General features: G+C 44.9%; 1 protein-coding gene across 1 annotated transcript in view; it reads left to right on the forward strand.

The window, feature by feature from the left end:
- Nucleotides 1–3,516, forward strand: part of LOC119383515 (uncharacterized) — a 46,786-nt gene extending 43,270 nt beyond the window's left edge. The window contains exons 4-5 of the mRNA XM_037651684.2: nucleotides 1,116–1,176; nucleotides 3,283–3,516. Coding sequence (XP_037507612.1) covers nucleotides 1,116–1,175 — 60 coding nt within the window. The 3' untranslated portion in view covers nucleotide 1,176; nucleotides 3,283–3,516. The remainder of the gene's footprint in view (nucleotides 1–1,115; nucleotides 1,177–3,282) is intronic.
- The last annotated feature ends 18,160 nt before the right edge of the window (nucleotides 3,517–21,676 follow it).

Raw genomic sequence — 21,676 nt, forward strand, 5'->3', positions numbered from 1 at the left:
ACGACCCACTAGTTACGTAATGCATATTGTGTGACGCCCGGTCATTATTTAACTGTCCCACCACGCTTTATAACACACTTTAAGCGGAGAAACGTAGAGCGAGCGAGAGAGAGAATTGACTTTATTGAGACCCCGAGGAAATGGATCATGGGAGCCTTATGGGCTGCCTTGGCAACCAACAGAAGTGCATTTGCGAGGAACCCACTACGCTATAAATCGTAATTTTTGAGAAGTAGGGCAGTAGGCACTGTGCCATTTTTCGTCATTCTACAGACAGCCGTGGTACCTGCTAAACGCATGTAAGGCATTATGCGCACTTTGTTGATGCTGTGCGTGATGACGATGAAGAATTATGGCAGAGCTCTTGTAATGGGTTGGAAGCATCCAACAACCTACTCTGCGTAACTGTGTTACTAGCTGGATACTTTTTACTAGATTTGATCATTGATATCCGCCGATAGTCGATTATGGGTGACATTTCCGCGAAGAAAAAAAAAAATGTCGACCTACATTCGAATGAATACGGCATATAGTTGTGTGTTGTGAGTGAGCTCGGCAAGAACGTGAGTTTATCATTGAAGGCGTGGTGTTACCGGTTGTCCTGAGGGTCTCGTCCTTGGATCGGACCGCATGGAGTGTGCAAATGAAACATTACACGGTGACCATTTGGACAGGCAGCTCTTTTGTTATTGAAAGTTCTCGCTTCCTGCCGACTGGTTTTTGTGCGTTTCGAATGGCAACTGCATACCCTCGAGGCACTCCCGCGTAACGGTATGTATACGCATTGAGAATGTGAAGCGCGAGGTCGTTAAGTGCGAGCTCGAGCGAAGGTGAAGATCGCGCAAACAAAGGCCAGATGTCGAGGGCGTGCGAATGTCGAGTTTTCTAGCACCTGAGAGAATTCGCGTTATCAGGGGATGACCAAGAAATACTCGACATTCTACTTAAGCGAGATAGGAATCGGCGACGTTATCGTTCATGTCGTCGTCTGTAGCAGTTAATTTATTCGTTGTGCTTCCGGTTTGGCAAAGGCGGTGCTCACTTAGAACTTTTATATTTTTTATCCGCAGTCGTTCTAACTGTGATTTCTTTTTTTCTTCTTTTTTGTCGTGCAGAGTAAACAAGGCTACATTGTGGTGTCCCAGTCATCTTCAGAAAACTCGTCGCCTGTTTAAGGTAAGGCCATCTTGATGTGCGTACATGAGCGCGCATCTGTGTGTGAGTGCGCGCGAATCCGTGTGTCTGCTGAAATGAATGAATGAATGAATGAATGAATGAATGAATGAATGAATGAATGAATGAATGAATGAATGAATGAATGAATGAATTAGCTGTCAGCATGCCGCGTATAATAACACGCTGCGCGTGTTCTGGCTAACGCCTGGATACCGATATTCGTGATATTATAGTTCGCATATTTAGAGTGCAAAACGGAATGAGGTCCGGTCATGCAATAACAGGTGATCTCCCCTACCCTAAGGTAGAGGTAAGCGGGCATAAAAAGAAGAAAGAGAAGCAGCATGAAAGTGAGAATAAGTTATGCACATGCACACACATAACAGCATGCATCGCGCAACCATGGACGGTCACAAAGCTCAAATAGTGTAGGAGTGAGCAGTATAGTGATCTTACCTGCACAGCAGCTTACGGACGAGCTTCAGAGCGAGTGCTTCAATGCTAAGAAGAGCATTTCTTGTTTGGCTGGTAATAACAGTTTTGAGATATATTTTTATGCGCGGATAACTCGGTGCGGAATAGTGGAGGCTGCGTAGAGTGGAACCTTTAAACGACAAAATAAAGAGCGCCGAACCGATCGCGCCGCATTCCTAACCAGACAGATAAGGACCGAGTAAAATGTTGCATTGGTCAGATCCCTCTCGTCTTAGTTTGCCAGCTCGTAATGCTAACTAACCACGTCTGAGCGCCGCCAAAGGTATTACGAGAGCGCCGTCGACCTTTGCCTGCGACGCAAAACTCGATAAAACGTCGCGTTCCTCGTCGCTACCGGCCAAACCGGAACCGCTGCTGCGTTTCCCACAGTCCCCCGCCTAACCCAGACGACCTCCCCTCCGCCAGGCATAGCTGACTCTAATCTCTTCCGCATCACTCGTTCTTCCTTTTAATTTATCTGGGATGTTTTCGCTGTTCGGCCCAGTTCCGCATATCGCCGATTAGCGGCGCACTAGGCACCATCTCCTAAGTCCGGGTATACTTGCCATAAATTGGCACTGTATTTTTGTTGAAAGTGCTTTTGTTTTCCTTCGATATCTGACACACTTCGTTTTTGTTTTTGTTTTTTCATCGACTGTGTGTTTTTTTATGTATGTGTATCGACCGCAGAAATCGTACGAACTGCGGCGAAGTCGAAAGCGATAGGAAAGTTCCGGAATAGCAACAGTACGTGGGTGCAATCCGTAGTCAAATTGTCACCGATCTACTTAGCGTTAGTGTTTTTTTTTTTTTTTTGCTCGCATTGGTCGGATGCTATGCGATGGCTGATGTATCTCCGCCTTAGGCTGCCGACAAGAGCAGGTTTTATCTCCTGTCTTTTCGCGAGTGCTTGCCTCTTTTTGTCTCTTTTTCAGTCCTCGTAAAAGATAAATGCGGCTTCAGAACGCAAATAACAACTGACAGCCCGCCCGATCAGATAACTGCTGAAAATATGTACGTCCATGTAATACAAGTGGCTCCTCTCGACCGCCTGCTGTGTAGCGTCCATCTATTTCTTTCTTTGTGAAGACTCTCTTTACAAATCTGAACCGGCTGGCCGGCCTTATTGTTGGTTTTTTTTTAGTAGAACAGCACAAACTACAGGACGGTGAAACACACAGGACACAACGCTGCGCAACAAAATCCACATCGTCGTGTGCTGTGTGTTTCATTCTACCGTAGTTTGCGCTGTTCCGCCATAAAGTTTATGAACCGACTAACCCACCTAAGAACCCATGCTTATTACCGCTACTTTTCTCGTTGCCAGCTCGGAAGCTCCGAATACATTTCAGAGAAAAGTACGCTGCACCTTATCATTGATTAATAGAACTTTCTTATACTTTTTTAAGACATTGCCGGGTCATCTCTTCATTTTCTTTAATTCCTGTCACAAAAGCTAACAGTGCTATTTAGTTTTGTCAGTAAGTTTTCGTGCATTAGAAGTAAAATTATTGTTAATATAAGAAAAAAAGGTTCAGTAAGCTCGCTCCACGCCTAAATTATAACTTTTGTAGTTTTGTTACATTCGCACGCGCGTGTGCATATTACATCAGTGCTTTCTTTCCTTCGCAGGTATTTCCATTGAACGCACCGTGAAACGTTCATGACTACGAGTGCCATCGGCGAACTGTATTCAATTTATGTAGTGCCGCCCAGTTGTTCAACCGGTCACGTACATACAGTTGTGCACCGCTAGTCGACACCAGGGGACACCTTCTTTCGAAGCTACGTCGACACGAACTGATTAGCGTAAACTTCAAAACGTGGCAACGCTGCAGAACTGATCGATCGTGATTGTTCTTTTGTTTTCCGAAGCTTTTTTGAGCGCCTTCCCGCTCCTACTCAAAAGCTTCAAAGACACGTGGTTCAACGCAAATGAGCTGTGCGAGTGCATCCAAGTAAGAAGTCCTCTGGTCATCGAACGCCACCTCGGGAAATTACAAGAGTGTGCTGTGTTCACTGCGTGCCGTACCCACCGAGTTCAAGCCAGCTGTTCTCACGAGGCCTTCACGGAAGAACTTTCGAGCGTTTCTGTGACTGTGAAGTGTGGTGAATCCAAACAAGGTGAACGAAAACGAATTGACATTGACGATATATGCTTCTGCGTGCTGTTTATCCCAGAGCTGTACGTTTTGTCGTCTTGTTACAAGATATTCGCGCACTCCGTGGAATGCATTGTCGTGCGATAACTGCCGTCCGGCAGTCATGACCATGTGGGTCGCGTTCTTACATGTGTTGTGCATCCGAACTTATTTTTGATATTGCGACGTAGTACGAAGTCATTCCCTCTCTGCGAGGTTCTCGCCTTGAGAGACGATGAGCGCAAGGTGTTTGGTTGCCAATTTTGAACAGACTATAGACTATTTTACGAATGGGCATCGGTGCCATCATATTGGGCTGTAACTTTGCCGTTTTGTAAGTTTAACAACTGAACGAACAGTGCTACGGCAGACGCAGACCCACGAGAACGGTTGGGTTGGTGGTGCATTCGACGTTTCATGACCTTATTAATGCACGTCGCGATATAAAAAAATGAGAAAACATTCGTATAGCAGCCCGAGATAGTGGCGCCCATGTGTCTTATGTAAAATCGTCTATAAGCCTGATCTAGTGTGAATAGTTTTCGTACCATAGTTTCTTTGCTCTGAAATTGTATTCGATGAGGGCCTTTGTGCCACACCATACGCAGTGTCAGCAGAAGCATGTTACCTATACTTGCAAAGCCCCTGCAAATGCCACTTCCTTTAGTACCAGGAGGGATACCAGGAAAGCACAAAAATTCGGAGCCATCACTCGACGTCATCGCTTTGAGGAGCATTATGTAAAACATTTTGACTAGGAGCTCGAGGACTCTTATACCGGTGTCAGACAGGCACATTTGATCGCGATGGGGGCCGATCCGGGTTAGGGCTCGATCTGGATCAGGTGTTGCTACACGGGCACATTTAATAGCAATCAGGCTCGATCGGGATCAAGACGATCACGATCTGCGCGTCGCAATCTGGCTCCGCGATCGCGACTTGTATGACGTCTGAGCGAAACTCGTGCCGGCTTAGGCTGTACCGTATAATAGCGACCAACTTGTTGTCGGCGCGATCAAGAAGTGCCGATACGATATCGGCCCTGATCGCGATCAAAAGTGCCCGTCTGACACCGGTACTAGAAGTTTACTTACTGCCGCACTTCGATTCGTAGCGTACTTAAACGTCATACTGCGTAAACATGTATGCCAGGAATCGCGGACACATAAAAGATACCGTACAACTAAGTGGAGTGCTTATGATTTCACGTTGGGTATAGGTCATTTAAAAATTACATCTTTTATAGAATCATGAGTACGCTATTTCGCCACTGCCAAGCCTTCGCAAGAGAGCCCTGAATAATTCTTTTAAGTGGCATACCCACAGTACAGCTAACATATACCTAAGATCTCAGACAACGTCAGCGTGTCGACCACAACGCAGGAAATGTCTCCGAAGTAATAAGAAAAGAACAACGATATTCAACTAATGGGTGTTTCACAAACCTCTTTCGTGGCGCCTCATAGTACAGTTAAGTATTGGCATCGTTCCAGAAAAACACATTACGTCGTGCTTACCATTCTGCCACTGCCAGGTTTTCCTTTATCTTCGAGTCACGTGTACAGATCCCATTTAAGACTTCTAGATAACATCGACACGCTGGCGCATCTGTTTCTCTCGTTCTCATCACCTGCTCCGCGCTGTACTGAAGGCCAAACGGAGAAAGGGTTCACAAAGATATCCCTGCTTATTCTGCATGTGAAGCGAACTCATCTTTTCTTTTTTTCCATTCACGTCGTTGTATTTTCGTTTTTGCTTGAGACGCGTAGCACCTGGACTTCCATGTGCTCATCGAAAATGTAGAGATGTCTTTTTCTTCGAGCCAAGTAAACTTTCTCCCTGCAGCTGTTCTGTGACGCTACAGCACATCAAAGGCGTGAGCCCCAGCGCATTATACACGGGACCAAATACATTGTGTTACACCTCCGTTCAGTTGAAGAAAATACACATTACCTATGCTGTTTCGAAAGGCTTATGGGTGTTTATTATTATATCTGTCTGTTTAGGAAGTGTTGGTATTCAGTTCAGGCGTTGTGCACCTCACAGCAAGGGGAGTTCGTACATACTACGCACAAACGCCATTCACTTTTGTTCTCTAAATGAAATATATATATTTTTGTATTTTAGCTACACCATAACAAGTTCTAGCTGTAGCGTATGATCTCGAATTCCTATAAAATTAGTGCATCTTGTTCTTGGAATTACATATCTCTCTATTTGTTTCCCGTTAGGTAAAACTGCTGGTCTTTTGAAGAGTAAATTCGCTTAGAAGTCAGCGCTCCTTCCTGTTTCCCGCTGTACCTTCCACATCAAGCGTATAATTCTAAACGGCCCACATATAGCATTCCACATCTGAAGGGTAAGCAATGAGACCCCGAGTATGCGGCTTCGTTACAGTTTTACCACGGCAGTGCTGCTTACAACTTCTAAGTCAGCTGCACGCGACATGAGTGCTCAGTACAAACCTCCTGCGCCGCATATCATGTATTTTTGTGTGATAGTAAAGCTTGTCTACCGTGCCTTGTATTTGTGTTCACTCCTGCAGGGTATAGCTAGCGTAGATTTACATATCACCATTTTTCAGTACTGTACAGCGGTAGAGTATCGACGTACTTGTGAATCGAGAGAAGAAGCACTTCGACATTCAAGACTTCTCGCAGCAATATATATATATATATATATATATATATATATATATATATATATATATATATATATATATATATATATGCATGCAAGGTAAGTGTGCCTCTTCCTTTCTACCCCACAGGAACATTTTTCAGTGCACCTTGGTATATTATGCTTGGAACTGCAGTTAGATGTGTTTATAACGAACACTTATATAGTGAATTCTTGGTTACAGCGAACTAATCGAGAACTTTGGTTGCTAACGCTTCATTTCAGTGAAACTGATTCTGTTTATAGCGAACCCGAAAATGGATAGTGCCACAGTGATATCAGCTGCAACGAAGAAATATTTGGTTCGCGCGAACTCGGGCATTCAAAGCAAAGTCAGTATTGAAAGACAATTCACCACCACACTTCTTTTGTGATTGTGACTTTAAAATTTTAGTCAGAAATTGGCTTTAAAAAAGTTCCGGATTTTTTCATGTCTCATAGACCTCATTTTCATAGGCATCCTCATATTACGGTTCTTCTTAATGCTTCAATTTAGTTTCAAATGCCACATGGAGACGTGTAAGGATTACCTCGTTTGGGTCAGAAGCCTAGGATGATGCGTTTATGTATCTAGGGTTTTTGCGCGAGACATTGCCGATTTTTAAAGCCGATTTTTATAGCTACTGTTGCTACTAATATCAGATATAAGAAATTAATTTAGGGTTCCGATTATACTTCCTTATGAAGAGGTTAGGCTGCAATCAAATGAAGTCAATACCACGATTTCCGTACTCCCCTTTCGTTCTCTTTTCATCAACGCGACGAACTGTGCCAGATCATGTACAGCCCATTATCAAGCGAATTCGCTGTGGCACTGCTATGTTGCTTCAGCTTGATCCCAGCTTGCACCTTGGATGACTGAACGCTGGTAATCAAACATTGCCGCATACAAGCATAACGTGCATCGACAATTGGCAATGACTGCTCCAAGGAAATGCATTGCAAAAGCAGATGAATCAGCGTTTTAATAGCCTAGCGATGACCCCTGTGTTCAAGATCATGATGCCTCCTGCTGAACAAACAAGGCTGGTCAGTACACAGTGAGTATATGAGGAGATCGCGGTCTGTATTCCCGAATATCTTTTCCGTAAGACTTGTTCATAACAAAAAAATGTAGTCGATTCTGTCGCTGAACCTATCGTTAGCAAAGGTGGCCGGCCGGGCAACCGCAACGAGCACTTGAGAAGAAAAAAATTCTCCCTTTCCCCCACACCACGTGTAGAAAACTTGTGTAGAAAATGTGTAGAAAACGTGTAGAAACCGAGCCAAACCTTGGTTAACGTCCCTGCCTTTTCTCTTGATTTCTCTCTCTCTCTTAGTGAACCCTTTTTTTGTGTGTGTACGCTAACACATAATAAGGTGCGGTCGCTTGTGTGAGTCGCATTGTTGCGGGAGTGTGGGAGGAGCCATGCGAAGAATGCCAGCAGCGGAATATCAGGATTCAATATTTTGTCTGGGTTTCATACACAGAGGGTGCGCTGCCAGTTATCGGAAGCTGTGCTCACGCGCTTTTACTGAGTCATGTTTTATCGGAGTACGTATGCATTGACATAACACTGAGCTCCCGGAAACGTTCTGGTAGGTGTCGGCAACTTGCGGGGCAGACAACTCGTAAGGCAAGGCCGCGGTGTAAGAAAAAGTATTCGTACACTGTGGGCAAGGCCAACAGGGCACGCCGACTTGTTACTTGCGATAACGATCCCATACAATAACAACCCAGCTCCCGACCACTTTTCAGCTCACGTATATTACACCCCCGGCTAAACGGGCGTTTATGGTCCGCCGTTTTGGCCTTGAATGGCGCTGGTTAACACATCCAGTGATAACCTTTTACGCAAACAACTAGAAATTTGAGAGACTACCTCTTTGATTTTGAGCAGAAAGCCTCTTGCGAGTGCGCGGCTCAGATCAGTCCCAACCAGCAAAACTGGCGCTCGACTGCTGACCCGATGGTCGCGGGATCGAATCCCGACCGCGGCGGCTGCATTTTCGATGGAGGCGAAAATGTTTGAGGCCCGTGTACTTAGCTTTAGGTGCACGTTAAAGAACCCCAGGTGGTCTAAATTTCCGGAGCCCTCCACTACGGCGTCTCTCAAATCATATCGTGGTTTTGGGACGTTAAACCCTAGATATTATTATTATTAGACTGTTTACTGGAATGAACCCAACAATGTTTACGCATTCAAAACCGTATACTCTACACCATAGTTTGCGAGTGTGACTGCAACGGTCGACAGAGATGCAACACTCATCGAGTCCGACAAGGCAACCCACCGAACAAACGGAAAAGTAGAAGCTGAAGCGCAATTGAACACTGACAAGCTCGCAACGGAAGTAACAGGTCACAATCGACCATGGTACAATCTGTTGCTTTCGCCTGTGGAAAGCCCGCACTTCTTGACAGAGCCACGATGGCAGAGCGAACACGTCGTGGCCGCAGGCGACAATCTTTGTGCCTGTTTACCTTTAGCTAACTATCTGCTGTAAACGCAAAGGTACCGGCCAATAGGGGTATGCGAATATACGGAAAATTTCGAACACTGAATCGCATGATGCGCTGTTCGATGCGGTCATCTAATCAAATAGGCCACCGTGCTGTTACGGTGGTCACGGTGTTCGGCTGCTGACCCGAAAGACGTGGGCTCGATTCCGGCCGAAATGCCTGAGGCCCGTGTACTTACGTGGAAGACGGTGAACTTTACCCGCCACGGTTGTCTAGTGGTTGTGGTGCTTTACTGCTAACCTGAAGGTCGTGGGATCGAATACCTGTCGTGGCGGCCGCATTTCGATGGAGGCGAAATGATAAAGGCCCGAGTACTTAGATTTAGGTGTACGTTAAAGAACTCCAGATGGTCAAAATTTCCGGAGCCCTCCACTACGGCGTCCCTCATAATCATGTCGTGGTTTCGGCACGTAAAATCACAGAAACTATTAGTATTGTTGAAATCACCGATATTCGCGATTGAAATTATTTTTCAAATAGATTGCGAGCATTTTAAAGGCATACTAAAGGCGAATACGTTATGTCAAAGTGAAAGGTCACTGCTTGAGAACGTCTAAAACCACCACTGTTTTACGCAGCAGCAGCAGTTCTTTAGCAATCGAGAAGTTAAGGTAAATGTAGGGCACGACTCGCGCCACCAGTGGGACAACCTCGAACGCAAGCCCGATGGCCTATAGTAGAGCCTCAGTACATATAATCACAAGTACTCGAACTACTTATGACAGAAACGAACATTCAGTGCGTTGCAAGACGGAAGAAAAGGCAACTAGTACAGTTCAGTCCGATTCATGCAAAAAAAAAAAAAAGAACGTCTTGACGTTACCCAGAGGAACGCAAATTCATTTTCGCCATGCTGTGCTCCGCTAAAGCACCTGGCTCCGTTGAGCAGCAGCGCTGGCTGTCGGGCAGTAAAGCGAGTGAAGGTTGGGAATTACGTCAGAGGGCCCTTCTTGTAGGCGGGTGGTTTTAACTGCGCTAACGGTGCGCGGACAACTAAAACGTGATTTTCTTTCAGACTAAGCATTTCGTTGGCATGAAACAAGCAGTACGAAGCTTATGGAACGCTATTTCAACAATCCACGTCGACTTATTATTCGTTTTTAGTGTCCCTTTAAGAATTCCTTCACCACGTACGGGGTAGCAGACCGGATGCAGCCTGGTTAACCTCCCTGCCACTCCCTTGCCTTTCTCTCTCTCTCTTTGTGCTTCACCTAAATAATCACATAATTAGGAGTGAAGTACTAAAGCTTAGTCCCCGAAGCCATTGCATAGGCATAAAACACGAGAGCTTACATAGTAGAGCAGGTCACGTTGCACGGAGATCCAGACGTCACGTATCATTGTTAAGAAAACGGCAAAAGAGAAAAAACAAAACAAAAGACGTACGTTTTAACCACACGAACGCAAGCGCCGACTCACAACAGGTTTCATTCAAAAGCGCTGAACTAATGGATGCACGCACGTGGCTGTATAACAGACCCGCTCTTCGAAGGGTTGCATGCATATCAAATAAAGAGATTTGCGGCGCAAAATGGAATCAGCTAGCGAAGGATAAACTAAACTGGAGATCGTTGTGAGAGGCCTTCGTCCAGCAGCGGACACGAATAGGCTGCTGCGATTCATGATGACGCAGAAGCTGCTACTGTTGCTGCTAATGATGATGATGATGATGATGATGTTATGATGACGATGCCAGGACTCTGCTTCTTTGCCCGGAGCTTTTCCCGATATCCCATTTGCGCGTTTAGTGCTATAATTACGAACGGCGTGAGGTGAAAAGCATCATTTTGTGGTAATTTAAAACGGCTTTTCAATACTCAAAAGTGGATTTGAAATACACTCGACTCGAGCTTTTTTGCACTATTCTATTCGTATTCGACGCGCTCTCAAATATAACTATTCACACGGCCCGACGCCGATGCGTTGAAAAGCTGGACTGTTCATTTCGCCACCGCACGTAACTGGGACAGCAGATTTTAGTGCGATAGGCGTACGAACATAAAGGCAAAAAAAAAAAAGAAGGAACGGTAGCTGAGCCAGGCTGCGCGTGCGTGCGTCGGGGAGAACGCCGCCAGACGAAGTCGTCATTCCGGCAACCCGTCGATAGATGGCGAAAGTAGCCAGCGCTTCGCTGTGAGTGCTTCTTTTCAGTGTAGCTAGGTGCTACCATTGCATTGTGGGACTCGCAACGCCTTTTCTTAACGAACCTCTGCCAGTTCGAGCGTATCTATCTATCTATCTATCTATCTATCTATCTATCTATCTATCTATCTATCTATCTATCTATCTATCTATCTATCTATCTATCTATCTATCTATCTATCTATCTATCTATCTATCTATCTATCTATCTATCTATCTATCTATCTATCTATCTAGCCGCTACGACTTTGTGCTCTCCTGGCCGTTTACAACGTGACTGTATGACGAACGTAAATGACAGGTCATAACATCAAAATCATGACATGCATGTCATGAACGGCATGATTTACATACCGTGGTCTTGGTGCTCTTGTGGCCTTTTCGTTAACTTGATATGTACCAAAATTGGTATGGCTGGACAAGAGTGTATGACAAACATAAGTCACAGGTCCTAACGTGCAAATCATATCACGCATGTCATGTACAGCTATGATTTGCATGACATGGTTTCGGGACACTCGCAGCTGTTTAATTAAACGGATATATACCACAATTGGCGTGACTAAACATTTCTGTATGACGAACAGTAAATAACAGGTGGTAAAATGAAAATCATGACATGCATGTCATCTACGGCATGATTTACATGCCACGCTCATGGTGCGCTCGCAGGCCATTTTGTTAGCTTGACATGTACAAAATTTGGCATTGCGAGATATGACTGCATGACGTACATAAATGACAGGTGGTAACATGGCAATCGTGACATGCATGTCATTTATGGCATGATTTACATGCCACGCTCATGGTGCGGTCGCGACCCGTTCGCTAGCTTGATATACACCAAAAGTGGTATTGCGTGACGTGACTGAAAGACGAACATAAATGAGAAGTGGTAAAATGACAATCATGGCATGCATATCATGTAGCGCATGATTTACATGCCACACTCATGACGCGGACGTGGCCGGTTCGCTAGCTTGATATACACCAAAAGTGGTACTGCGCGATGTTACTAATACGAACATAAATGACAGGTGGTAGCACGACAATCGTGACATGCATTTCATGCACAGCATGATTTGCATGCTACGCTCATGGTGCTTTCGCGGCCGTCTCGCTAGCTTGATGTATACTAATGTTGGTTTTGCGGGACGTGTCTGTACAACGAACATAAATGACAGGTGGTAACATAACAATCATGACATGCATGTAATGTAGGGCATGATTTACATGCGACGCTCACGGTGCGCTCGTGGCCGGTTCGCTAGCTTGATATACACCAAAGCTGGTATTGCGTGATGTGACTGTACGACGAACATAAATGACAGCTGGTAACACGAAAATCATAACATGCATGCCATGTAGGACATAACTTACATGTCATGCTCATGGCGCGCTCGCGGCCGTTTCGCTAACTTAATATGCACCAAAATTGGTACTCCGTGACGTGTCTGTATGATGAACATGACAGGTCCTAACATGCAAATCTTAATATGCATTTCATATACGGCATGATTTTCATGACACTGTCTTGGTGCACTTCCGGCTGTTTTGTTAACTGGATATATATATATACAAAGATTGGTATGGCATGACATGAGTGCGTGACGAACATAAATGAAGGGTCATGCATTGTATGTACCAGAATAAACATTTCATTAGCATGGTATATACCACATTGTACATGCACACATGCATGCATGACAAACATGCGATATATACTGAACTAGATGTCATGATATGAATGACTTCATTTGCCTCAAAGACAAACAAAGCGCTGTATGGAGCTGTTTGCTGGCTGCTTAGTATTGCATAGATTCCCACAGTGCGTGGGATCTGCCAATTTTTTTTTTGTCTGATCAGTGCGTTTGTTTAAGAGGGTGTAGTAAGAGACTATGTGTGTTGAGAGACTATAACCCACAAGAGAGTATGCCGAACCAGAGACGACGACGACGGTGTGCGCGAGCGAGACGCTCGCGAAGCTCGAGAGCGGCAGAACGTCGCCGGGCTGAAGGAACGCGGCCAGGCAGCCAGAGCGCCGGTCGTTGGGCCGAGAGAAAAAGGGACCGAGCTGGTGCGACCAGGCCAGCCGGGACGAGCTTGGTGTGTCCCGGGAACGAGCAAGCGTGCGGGCCAGGAGCTAGGATCGTGGCCTCGGTGCCACGTACAGACGGTTCCGGCACAACCCGAGCGACCCCGTTCCGGAGCCGAGATCGTGGCTTCGGTGCCACGTCCAAGCGGTTCCGGCACAACCCGAGCGACCCCGTTCCGGAGCCGAGATCGTGGCTTCGGCGCCACGTCCAAGCGGTTCCGGCGCAACCAGAGCTGAGCCTTTTCCGGAGCAGAGATCGAGGCCTCGGTGCCACGTCAGGCTGACTCCGTTCTGGAGCCGAGATCGTGGCCGTGGTGCCACGTCCGAGTTCGCCGTCGTCAGCGTGGGCCTGTGAGTACCGCGACGAGCGGGTCGTCGTCTGCTCGTGCACCTTCGCACGACTTCATCACTCACCTGTCCGCTTCGTGCTGGCATCGTCGCTACCTGACTGCGGTACTGTGAGTGACGTTCGACGGGCCTAGACGTCAGGACGCGCCGATCCTCTCGCGTGTAGGTTAAAACTCTGAGATTTAGGACTTTAAAGGATATTTGTATTGTTCAGTGAGACAAAGCATGTGTAATTGTGTGTGTGTAATTGTGCGAGTGTCAAGTCGATAAATGTGTTTCTTGTTCGTGCCTTGGTTTCCCTGCATCTGAGGGCCCAAGAACCACCACAGAGGGCCATTGGCTGTTTAGCATGATTTGAAATAAGTGTAAAATAGGATTGGAGGCGTTTAAGATGTCTTTTTTTATTTGTGTAACTGAAGGTGAATGCCATCTGAAGCGGTATCGAGGAGCCATATATTAAGATTATAGGGCACAAATTTTAATCATACAAATATTATTTAGAAATAAATTTGCCTTGTACGTATTTGCGGGCTGCTATCCACACCTGTGAGAAAAGCAACAAGAATTAGTCATACTTAGAGGTGCGACTACATCAGTAAATGACGAAGAACAGTTTCTAACCAAGGCAAATCCTCTTGTCGAAGCATTGGCTCTAGCCAAATTTTCTGTTAGACGATTTTTAATCACTGCTTAAGTAATGGCATATGCAACTATTATACTGTTATGTAAGGAAATAACGCGTAATTTACTATGAAAGTGAAAATGGACAATTGTTAGGACAATAAATCTAAAAATGACATGTAACAAATAATGCTAAAAAAGATTCCTACGTTTGCATGCATTACAATAAACAGATTTTATTCTTTTTTTAATTACTGGGCAGTTTTGACTCGTTGGACTAAGCATAAAATGAGTGGTAACTTATTGGGAAACATTGCGACGGCATACTATGCTTGTGTGAGCCGTATACCGCGTTCTAATGTGAATAGTAGCAGCATGCTCATCTCTGAAGTCGTACAAATTTTGTTCTCCGAAAACCGACTATTAAAAACTGTAGATAGAACGTATATATGTTAGTAAACAATTATTCCACATGTGCCTCGTAAGATTTGTTAGTGGAAGTACTTCTAGCAAAATAAACCGAAGTTCCAACGGTTCATTGTAGTGGAGAAGTGCATCGAATTCCACTTCACCGCGAAGTTTAATATCGGAAGGCCACACTGTGACGTGGACACCATACAAGGATGAAATACGGCAGATGGTATTCTATATGAGAAGAATACAGATCTTGTGTCATAAATTCAGGTAAGGCCTATGTTTGTATAAGAGACCTTATAATCGTGAGAGGGTTGGATGAAAAGCCATCTAATTTGCATTCCAGCTAAGGGTCTCATCATTTGATTAACATAGAGAAGCTCAGTGCCGCTCTCATTTTCTACCTTCGGCCAGTAGGCCATACGGAAGGAGACAGGAAGGCAGAAGGCAGGGAGGCTAACCAGAAAAGATTTCAGTTGTCTAGCCTACACTGGGGGATTATAAATCTCCAGTAAAAGCCATGACAACATTGGTAAACTTCGCCCTAGTAAAAAGTGACAGGATACTCATCTCAGTTGAATTGAAACCTATTATTGCCTTCTCGCACGTGGTCTAGCGAGCCGAAAAGCCCTGCTCAGTGGCATTTCATAAGACAAATCCAGTCTTCAATTATGTTGGTGTCAGGAGTTAATCTGATGATTACAGGGGCTCTCTGTTTACAGAGAGCCCCTGTAATCTTTATTTTATATAAAGGCACTCGAACGCTTCTATATAAAACTCCACATGCACATCCTTCAAGAAAAAGTGGCGCCATCTCTAATACGCCTAGCGCAGTGCAGGGAGCAGAGTATGACCTCCGAGATAGTCGGCAAGAAATTCGGGTGGCTGTAGGAATCCTTGATGAAATAGCGGACGTATTAACTCTTCTTTCGCGAAATAATTAGAGACAATAATCGCACATTTATCTACAGACACAGTAATAATGATTATCGAATTCTTTCACGGTTATTAGAGTACCAAGGGACGTCTTCGTGGGTAATTATAATTACCACACAGCAGGTAGGGTGGCGCGCTGCTAAGGTCCGTGATGCGGGTTCGATTCACCGCCACAACACCCGTGTACTACAAAACAATGTACTTAAATATAGGTGCACGTTAAAAACCCCAGGTGGTCGAAATTAATTCGTAGTACCCCGCTACGGCATGCCTCATAATCATATCGTTGTTATGACACGTGAAATCACTGCAATTATTAAATAATTACCGCGTAAAAGCACGTACAGTTAGTTCTCTGTGCCAGAAAAACAAGAATCTGTTGATATCCCATGCTATAATCATGCGTCAGCATGAGCTTGAAGGTGACGTTTGCCTGTTTTGTACTTTTCCTGTACAAGTCAGAGTGATTGAGGGCCTGCCCACCAGGGGCGAAGCCAAGAGAGGGAGGTTCAAACCCCCCCCCCCCCAAAAATAAAATTTTCAATTTTGCTTGTGTATATATACACATACACATACAAAAGCACACAAGAGCATACGTTAAGTATGGTTGAACCGCCCCCCCCCCCCCCCAAAAAAAAAAAAATCTGGCCCCAAAAAAAGTTCTGGCTACACCCCGGCTGCCCACACGCTCACTGAAATGTCAGCAGTAATCACTGTAAAAAAAGTATCGTTGAGTCGTTTCGTAAGGAAACATGATAGTAGTTACAAACAATTTGGCGGTTTTACGCGCCAGAACTATAACGCATCATTATGAGACAGGCCGTTGTTGGGGCCTCAGGCTTAATTTTGACCGCCTGGTGACCTGGGGCTCATTACCGTACACCAAAATCTGAGTACACGAAAGTTATTGCATTTCTAGCCCTACTTGGGATTCATTGCCTCCCGAATAGGTAAAACAGAGGAAGAGAATGTGGGCACAAGTCCGCTCCGCATTTCTAACCTGTCGAAATACGGCCGCCGTGGCCGGGAAACGAAGCAGCATCCTATAGGTACTGACGGCGACACCTGACAGCATCTGAGCAAACTCACGGCGGCTTATAAGGCTGAAAACTGCATCATTGGACCATTTCAAATGCGATATAATTAATCATTTAACGGGTGGCTGGCTGGCGCTTGCTAATTCTAAATGAAACTAAGGATGGCATTGGTTGTTCCCAAAGCAGGTTCCATCAGTGGCGAGGTCGGAAGTGTCCCTCGTCGACGCCATTTTATTGCTAACACAAGCTTGATTCTCGTTGCCAAGCTTTTGAATGATATATGTGAAACTCTCATTTGTGTCCTTAGTAAGAGTGGCTGCCTTCAGTATTTTAAGTAATTCACTACGTAGTGCTTACGAAAGGAAAAGAAACGTTATTCACCTCTGGCAGTTATGCAAGACTACAAAAGATGCAATTTTTTATTCCACTTAAGTTACGTCAAGTACCTAATTTGTGGGCTGCTGCAATGACTGTTATGAATCCCACTTATACAGCTGGTACGTACGAACACGCAAACGAACATACGTAAAGGACGCTTGAAACCCCTACCCTTCTGGTTACGCCCCTGACAGGTACTTAGCAAAAAATCGCTTGCCAATTAAACTAAGCAGTAAATCGTCACATTTTGTTTGATTAGCTTTATTATGTACTTAAAGCTGTTACATTCGACCCGTTAAAGCGGTTGCTTTAAGTCATCTAAGAGGACGATGGAGGAAGCTGCACAATTAATCAATGTGCCCCCACATGCTTACAGGAATCTGACACGTGGAAAGAAAGCAAATGGAGTCATCCTCGGCACGCCCTGACTTTTCCCTTCTACCAGCGTTACACATTGCATCGAAACGTGAGCCATGCTTAATATTTTTTTTTTCTTGACGCTTACGAGTGGCGTACATGCTTTTCGGCGCTCACATAGATAAGAGAAAAATTTTGTATTCCTGTCTAACTGACGCTCCATCCCGTAATTTCCGATCGATGAAGAAATCACTTCAATATGTCCAACAAAATTTCGACAAGGAAAGTAACTGACTTTGGCAGCAAAAGTATTGGGTGATATTTTTTTCTCAGTGTAAAACTGCAAACTTCACACTTATAGAGTTATCAATGTTATACAATGTATTTTCGAAGACAGCTGCAGGAAGGTTCGTACAAGAGGTAACACAGACGTGCAGCCGCCTTAGGAACACACGTTCAAGCCAATTATTGTAATACCCACCGTGTTTTTTACAGCGAAAGCTGTTATGAGATCACAACAAGGGCCGTTTGGGGCGCTGTAGTTGTCCACCGCCGCCGCCGCCGCCGCTGGTCTCCGAAACCACTATCGCGCGAAATAAGAAAAAAATGAAATAAGAAAAAAATATCAAGGATGGAACGAGGTTCGAACCTGGGCCCTCTGCGTGGGAGCCCAGTATTCTACCTCAGAGACATGCCAGGGTTTTTTTTTTTTTCGGTTGTACATCACACAAACGGGGACAACAGAATTATTTTACAAGACACCACAAACATGTAGAAACACAAACCGGAAACCACAGGATAACCAACACTGTGATTTAAAATTCCTTCATAGTAAGCAGGGGCTCTAGCCTAGCCAACCATGGAGGAACACATTCTTTTGTTTTTTCTACCTCAAGAAACCGGGCCATACTTTCTTGAAAATACTGTCTTGCTGGTCTTCTATCCGGGTCACAGTAAAATCCAGCCATTCGTGAGCGCCATATACTGTGCAAGCCAGTCATCATGATGAAGTCAAAAGGTAGCCCGTCCTCATTGTCTATTGCTAAATACCGAATTCCATGAGGGTCTAACGGAAATTCTTTTTTTATTGTCCTCTGCAACACGTCCCAAAAGTACACCCCCTCCCAACAGTGCAGAAAGACGTGGTCAATTGTTTCAGGTTGGTTACATATTAAGCAATCGGAGCCCCATGGCATATAGAAACCTCGCTCCTCTAAAAAGGTTTTTACCGGTAGTGTTCCTGTGTGCAATTTAAAGAAGAAAGATTTTGCATTTGGAGGTGCTTCCATTTTTTTGACTCGCTTAAGTACATTCTGACCCTTGCCAGCAGCATATAGCGCTCTGTACATTGGGATGGGCAACACAAGGTCACGTACATCCTTATAAAGCTTTTTCTTTCCAACAGAAAAAAGGTACTCGGTTGAAAAGCGGACGCTCAAAAAACGCACACTTGCCACGACTTCCTTCATATAGCCTTGTACTGCACCTTTCATCGTTTGAGTGCTGACAACAAACTCGGGCAACAGTCGACCAAGTCTTATTTGGCACACTGTTAACAGGAAGGGGTCGCTTGCCTCACGGAAAAAGAAAAACCTATTTACCAACTGTTTTATGAACAAATGTGCCAGTCCAAGGCCTCCACTCTTTACCCTTCTAAACAAATTTGTACGACTGCACCTTTCCCAGTTGGACCCCCACACAAATATCGCAAACACCCTATGCATTTTCTGCACATTTACCCTAGAACAGTACATCACTTGCATCACGTATCATAGCTTAGACACAAAAAACCAATTGCATACGGTAGCCCTAGCAAACATAGACAGATAATTTGTCCTCCACCTATTCGCTTTCTCACTTATTTCTTTTGTTTGCTTCTTCCAATAGTCATCAGTACTTTTGTATAACTCCAGCGGAACTCCGAGATATTTTACTGGCGTTTTGGTCCACTTAATGTTAGCAAAAAAATCAGGGGTTGAAGGCCACGCGCCATGCCAAAACCCCAGGCACTTTCCCCAGTTTATGTGACTTCCTGTAATATCAGCGAAAGATTTAGAAACTTTTAGTGATTCTTCAATGCCTTCATAAGAAGTACTACATATCGCAACATCATCAGCATACGCGAGTAGTTTGACCTCTGAGGATTGTAATTGAAACCCACTAACAACATTGTTCTGGAGTATTGACAGACATAATGTTTCGATGTAGATGCTAAACAACAGTGGACTGACAGGGCAGCCTTGACGAACGGAACGCTCAATTTTAATGGGAGGTCCCAGTGTCTTGTTTATTATTAGTCTTGTACTACCATTCCGATATGCCAGTGCAACGCCGTCAGCAATTATTTTACCAACATTAATGTGTTCCAATACTGCAAACAAAATAACATGGGCGACACAATCAAACGCCTCCTCCAGATCCAACTGAAGTATACGGCTACACGAGCTTGAATCATGTCAACACACTCCAGAACTGACCGCATTCTATGAACATTTGTTACTATGGAACGACCTTTGATTCCACACGTTTGGTGTGGACCCACAATATCTTTTATTACTGACTGAAGTCTAGCCGCCAAAATTTTCATGAAAATCTTGTAGTCTACATGCGTCAGTGCGATTGGTCTGTATGCCGTGACTTGCCTAAGTTTTCCGACCTCATCTGTTTTTGGAATCAGTACAGTGTATGATTCACCAAACGACGGCGGCAATCTTTTTTCCTCATACGCCTCGTTAAAAACCGCTGCTAGTATGGGGGACAAATCGTTTTTAAAACACTTGTACCACGCTGCACAATGGCCATCTGGCCCCGGGGACGTGCCTGGATTTAACTTATCAATCGCCCTTTCAACTTCAGAAACAGATACAGGTAGCTCCAACGCAATTTTCGCTTCTTCACTCACTTGAGGCATGCGTCCCAAATATTCTGCTTTAAATCTTTCCAACTCTACATGTCGACGTGCAAAAAGGTTTTCGAAGTGCCTTGAAAAGACGCGTAAAATGCTGTTGTTATCGGTTACTTCGTGACCATCCGCCTCTATTTTTTCAATGTGATTCCTTCGAGCGTTCGTTTTTTCCAATCCTAACGCTCTTTTGGTGGGCGTCTCTTCAACAGCTGAAGCCTCAGCCCTAGCGCGAACGAGTGCACCGCGATAGCGTTCCTCGTCGTGCAATTCAAGTTTCTGCTTAATATTGCGTATGCCACTTTGAAACGCTCCCGGCTCTTTACACTCCAAGTCTATTAACCTTTCCAAGGTGCTTGAAGCTGCTTTGCAAAAATACCCTATACAGGCTTCATATCGGGAAGGAACCACATTAACGTATGTAATGTAGTGTGGTAGAAGAGTAAAATAACAACGAGGTGTCACACAACGCGAATTCTGTAACTAGGCGTCACACAAGGCGAATTGTGCAACCAGTGGGTTGTTGAATGCTTCCAACCCATTACAAAGGGCTGGGCCATAATTCTTCATCATCATCAGCCACAGCATCAAGAAAGTGCACATAATGCCTTGCAGGTGTTTAGCGGGTACCACAGTTCTCCACAGATTGATGAAAAATTGCATAGTGACTGCTTCCCTACTTCGCAATAATTACGATGATTGATACCGTAGTGGGTTCCTCGCAAGTGCACTTCTATTGGTTGCCAAGGAAGCCGATAAAGCTCCCATGATGCAATTCCTCAGGGTCTCAATAAAGTTAATTCCCCCTCTGTCTCTCTCCATTTCTCCGGCTAATGTATGTTATAAAGCGTAGTGGGAGGGTGAAATAACGACCGGGCGTCACACAATGCGAATTACGTAACTAGTGGGTCGTTTAAGGCTTCCAACCCATTACAAAGGACTCAGCCATAATTCTTCATCGTCATCAACCGTCACATCAACGAAGTGTACATAATGCCTCACAGATGGTTCGTCGCTTCTTCGCAGAATGACGAATAATGTCGTGGTGGGAGTTTCCCAACTTCACAAAAATATATGATTGTGGCGTAGTGGGTACTTTGCTAGTGTCTTTGTATTAGTAGCCACAATAGAGTTTATAACGGGCTCTATAAATGCCGCTCTTCCAGCTTTTGCTGTCACTGCGCTACGCTTTCCGCGCAGGCCTGGCGTTTTCTGTGTTCTACCAATCTCCATTTCGGAGCTGCACAAGCCATTGTATTTTTTTTATATGGTCACCGTATCACTAATAGCCTCCGTGATTGAAGGGTGCTTTCACCGCATGCTCTTAAATCACTATTCCATTGTTCGAACACCTGATGCCTGCCAATGGTGATGATCTGGTAATAGACCGGAAAACGGCGCTATTCGTCGATTCGTGCATGCGTGTGTACGACGTCGGGGCAAGTTCCAGTGTTGCTGTAGTAACAGTCACCA

This window comes from Rhipicephalus sanguineus, chromosome 2 (assembly GCF_013339695.2).
Source record: "Rhipicephalus sanguineus isolate Rsan-2018 chromosome 2, BIME_Rsan_1.4, whole genome shotgun sequence".
NCBI lineage: Eukaryota > Metazoa > Arthropoda > Arachnida > Ixodida > Ixodidae > Rhipicephalus > Rhipicephalus sanguineus.